Raw genomic sequence first — 4130 nt, forward strand, 5'->3', positions numbered from 1 at the left:
CGGCACGTGACGCGGCCGCGCCACGCCCCGAGTCGCGTGGAGTGCGAGGTCCCGCCCAATGCTGCTTGCAGCTTTAATTATATATTATTATTGTAGACTCGTTACAGCAGGCTGCTTTGGGATAAGAACATGCTATGCTAGTATGAGTAGGTAACAATGACACTAAGCACTGAGAAATTAATCAAACTACCCCAATATAATAATAAAGTTGAATGTAAAAGTTTGGCCACCCCTTGACAAAAAACTAATTTTGGTGATTGTTTTTGATCGATACCCCCGACCATTATACCATTATTACAAGTTTTACGGAAAGACATAACAGCAATTAATGTCCATTTTGTACCCTCCAGCTCTAACACTGTTACATCAGGAATTTGTGTGGTCTGAGTTCACCAAAGTTAAGCTAAGCAGTAAATGAAATGTGGATACATGAAATAAGGTTATTTTTTCACATCCACTTGACAATTTCATATGTTTCATATACATTGTATGCATTGTGTCTTTTATTTAATTTCCACTGTGTGTAATAACCCATGATAATGTCGTCCTGTTGCTATTTTTTGTCTTGAAAATATATCAACAGTTTAAAAGAAAACTTGTTTGCTGTCTTTCTTAAATCTGGTCCATTGTATCTTTACTGTAGTCCCTGGGCTCAATATTGATCATGATACTGAACCCTGAATTGCTGTGAATGTGTATGACTGCATTAGTTTCTGTTCGATGGGCTTTGCCATCACTGAATGTGTGTGAAAGGGTGAAAGCACAGATTTAACAGCATTACTTGGCCACATAGGCCAGCAGAAAAGCATTGCCCTGCCATGTCCTGATTGTCCCTTAGGCTACGCATTATCTCAATTGTTACTGATACTTAGGAAATGCCTATTTGATTTCAGCGTTTCCAGTGCTATTGATTTCTGTGAACTAGCATTTCACTGATCAGCAGGATGCAATATGACTGGCAAATTGTAAACATATTTTACATTGTCTCTGTTACAACGACCGACCTAATATCAAATATTCCTATTGCTCAAAGATTTAAAAAGTAAAACCTTTGAACGAGTACAACTGTTCCAAATTAAATAAGTATTATCTTAAATATGCTATTGCAGTTCTGTCTTGTACAGCACTATAACATGAATTCTGAATACTCTCAGCCCCACTGTAGCAGCTTCTCCATAGACCATAGTACAGTGATTGGTTTGGGAGGCAGGCGGCAGATCGGCCCTCCTGCAGAACCAACGCACACTCAGGTCCCACAGTGGAATCCTAATCCTGCAGAACATCATTCTCCAGACAACAGGTGTGTATATGTCTAAATTAAGTATTTTGTATAAGTTTCAGCTGGACCAGTTGCTCTCGTACTTTTTGTGTTTGCTCGTGTTTGAAACACATGTATTATTGATTTTCAGTGACCGAGCTGGTGAGGAATTCCTGAGATGCATTGCAGCCAACAAGCCTCTCCCAGACTATCTCAAAGGGAACATGGCATACAACCTGGCTGATGCATTTCAGTCAGCTAATGTCCTGAAAGAAGTAGTCAAATCAAACCTTGAGTTCCAGAAGCATGTGAACAGGAGCAGAAGCCAAAGCCGAAGCTGCGGCAGATCTCGAGCCAAGAGCTGTGCACGAAGCAAAAGCCGTGCACGCAGCCGAAGCAGAGGAAGGAGCAAAAGTCATGTTCGTGGCAAGAGTAGAGTGAGAAGTAAAAGCAGGGCTCACAGTAGGAGTAGGAGCCATAGCCGAAGCAAGAAGAAGAGTCATGTACGGAGCAAGAGCCGGGTGAGGAGGTCCAAGTCAAGAAGTAGCAGTGGTGAAAAGAGCCATGGCACAGACAAAAAAAGAAAGAGGAGTCCGAACCACAGCTGCATCAGCATTAATAATCTGACAGAAAATAGTCTGTTTGAAGGACTAAAGCTGGTCATGAACAGCAAAGAAATGGAAGAGCGGTTGCCCACCCTCAAAGATGCCATCCTCACTATTCAGGTAGATCTGATCATTCATTCTACAAAATGTCTTGTTTCAGTTGCAAACCATTTCTCAAGTAACCTCAGTTACTAAAAATCATTGATGCAAATTCTTTGCATAGAGGCTTTGTTTATTCCATATAACTACATACAGTAAAAGAGCGCACTGTGTTTTGCACAGATGATTACTGTCACAGCAGAACGTTCTGGATCATGTCAAGCTGAAAGAAAACAAAAACTCTGTACAGTGTATCTGTTGTAAAACTGATCTAGCCTAGCACAATAGTACAATGTTAGTGCTTCACTGATAAAAGCTAGTTAATTAGCAGCTACAAGTCATTGTTTATCCGTGGATGAGTCTTCAGTCACCTTCATGATGCAGTATAAAAATATATGAATAACCCTCTAAATAGAGCTTTTCTGTCTTGTGAGGCTGGGGGCCAATGTAGTGCCATTGTGTCAGTTAGTTTGGAGCTGAGTGATGTTCAATAAAGTAAGCACTGGTGTTTTGACTTTTGACTTGTGGGTCTTATTATATATTAAACCATACTGTTATTGAAGAATAAAATATATATATATATTGATATTTTCATACATATTGTTATTTCTAACAATATGACATACATTGACATACATCAGGTCTGCATATGTCCCTCCAATCCCCTAAAATAATGTATTGAGAAGCATTTTCTTAGTTAAAGTGACATTACCAGCGATAACCTGACCAATGAGACTTTGGTTAATACTATCTCATTGTTATCTCTTCTGTCCAGGCCTCAGATGAAAGCAAAAAAGTGGAGTCTTTTCAAGATGAGCACAGACATCAGCAGCACGACAGTCAGGAGAATTCAATATCATTGGAAAATGATAGTATGCTCCTTCCTCATGACAGAGTAGGAAGTGACTTCTCTTGGCTCCAGGTACAAAGTCAAGAGGACTCCACAGTCCGGAAAGCTGATGAGCTTGAAGATGAAGAGTCATTCTTGTATGGGAATGAAGAAGTTGAAGGAAAACAAGCCAATAAGTCCTCCAAAATTACGAGTACCACAATTTTTACAGCGTTTTCCCAGATTGGAGAACATGTCAAACCACAGGAAATGGATAGTCTTGCTCTTGGCAGTCAACAGCAACAACCCCTTCAGATGACTTCCTCAAGCTTAGTCTCTTCCAATCTAGACAGCAGTGAATGTGAGAAGATCAAAAACATATTAGAAAGTCTGGGCACTGCAGACATCAGCGAGATCGTGGTGAAGATGCAGGGGCAGAAGGAGGGGAAACATATGTTTCCTGCACTTCTTGGTTCAGACCCAACAGCAGCAGGCTTAGTAATGCCAGGACTGAGTGACCCAAATGTGCGACAAGCTCTGGAGTCTCTACAATCACTGATCAAAGGTGAGTATCCTGTATTGAATGAAAGATTCAACTTGATTACTCAACTTGTTCAATTACAGTTTTTTTAATATTTGATAGTAAATATCAATAAAAAGCTGTTTGGGTTTCAAGGGTGTATTCTTCCCAAACTGTTAAGTACAGGATGTTTGGAAAACAAGCCAATAAGTTAGTTATTACTAACCCAATCCTCAGTTTGGTATGACCTGTGACTCAAACAGTTACTGTCAAGACTGTTTACTATTTGCACTGGAACAGAAATTCTAGAGTGCAGGCTTTATCCCAAAAGTTTTGGTAGTGCACAAGTTGTTGTGTATCAGCTGTAACATGCTTATCAGCTGTAACATGCTAGTCAGCTTAGCCCTGTTAGCCAGGTTTGTCAAACTCATGCAATGTTGCTGCCTTTGAATGGCAAATACAAATGAGAGATGGAAATGGACTGGAATGCAACTCCTCCCAACAGCATTAGAACAGCCTCTCACTGCAGGTTCCGACCATGCCAAGCAATAACTAATAAAGTATTTATTGCTGCGATATGCGACCATACTCGGTCATAGATAAAACAGAATTAAAGCATGTGCTCAAAGTGCTTGAGCCCTGCTGCATTTTTGTGACTTCATGTGTGCGAGTCTCCACTGTGAGAAAGTGGTCGAGTCCTACTATGATGCATTACTGACATTTGTGTTATTAGGGCCCGAGCACTGAACGTGCGAAGGCCCTATTGTAATTGAAGGAATTCTTTTTCTTATTTTTCCTCCTAAACAAACGCATATTTGG

The 4130-nt window shown here is 40.4% G+C and overlaps 1 protein-coding gene across 2 annotated transcripts in view; it reads left to right on the top strand.

Moving 5' to 3' along the window:
- si:ch211-195b21.5 (probable ATP-dependent RNA helicase DDX46) overlaps positions 1-4023 on the top strand; it is a 24129-nt gene extending 20106 nt beyond the window's left edge. Inside the window, exons 2-4 of one of the 2 annotated variants that reach the window (XM_035663050.1) lie at positions 1155-1300; positions 1410-1983; positions 2738-4023. In XM_035663050.1, coding sequence (XP_035518943.1) covers positions 1483-1983; positions 2738-3424 — 1188 coding nt within the window. In that variant the 5' untranslated portion in view covers positions 1155-1300; positions 1410-1482 and the 3' untranslated portion in view covers positions 3425-4023. Of the gene's footprint in view, positions 1-6; positions 1301-1409; positions 1984-2737 lie in introns of those variants that run through there. The other variant, XM_035663049.1, reaches the window with a different exon arrangement.
- The last annotated feature ends 107 nt before the right edge of the window (positions 4024-4130 follow it).

Source organism: Morone saxatilis, unplaced genomic scaffold (genome assembly GCF_004916995.1).
Source record: "Morone saxatilis isolate NCDOM2014 unplaced genomic scaffold, NCSU_SB_2.0 Contig19, whole genome shotgun sequence".
In the NCBI taxonomy this organism is placed as follows: Eukaryota; Metazoa; Chordata; class Actinopteri; family Moronidae; genus Morone; species Morone saxatilis.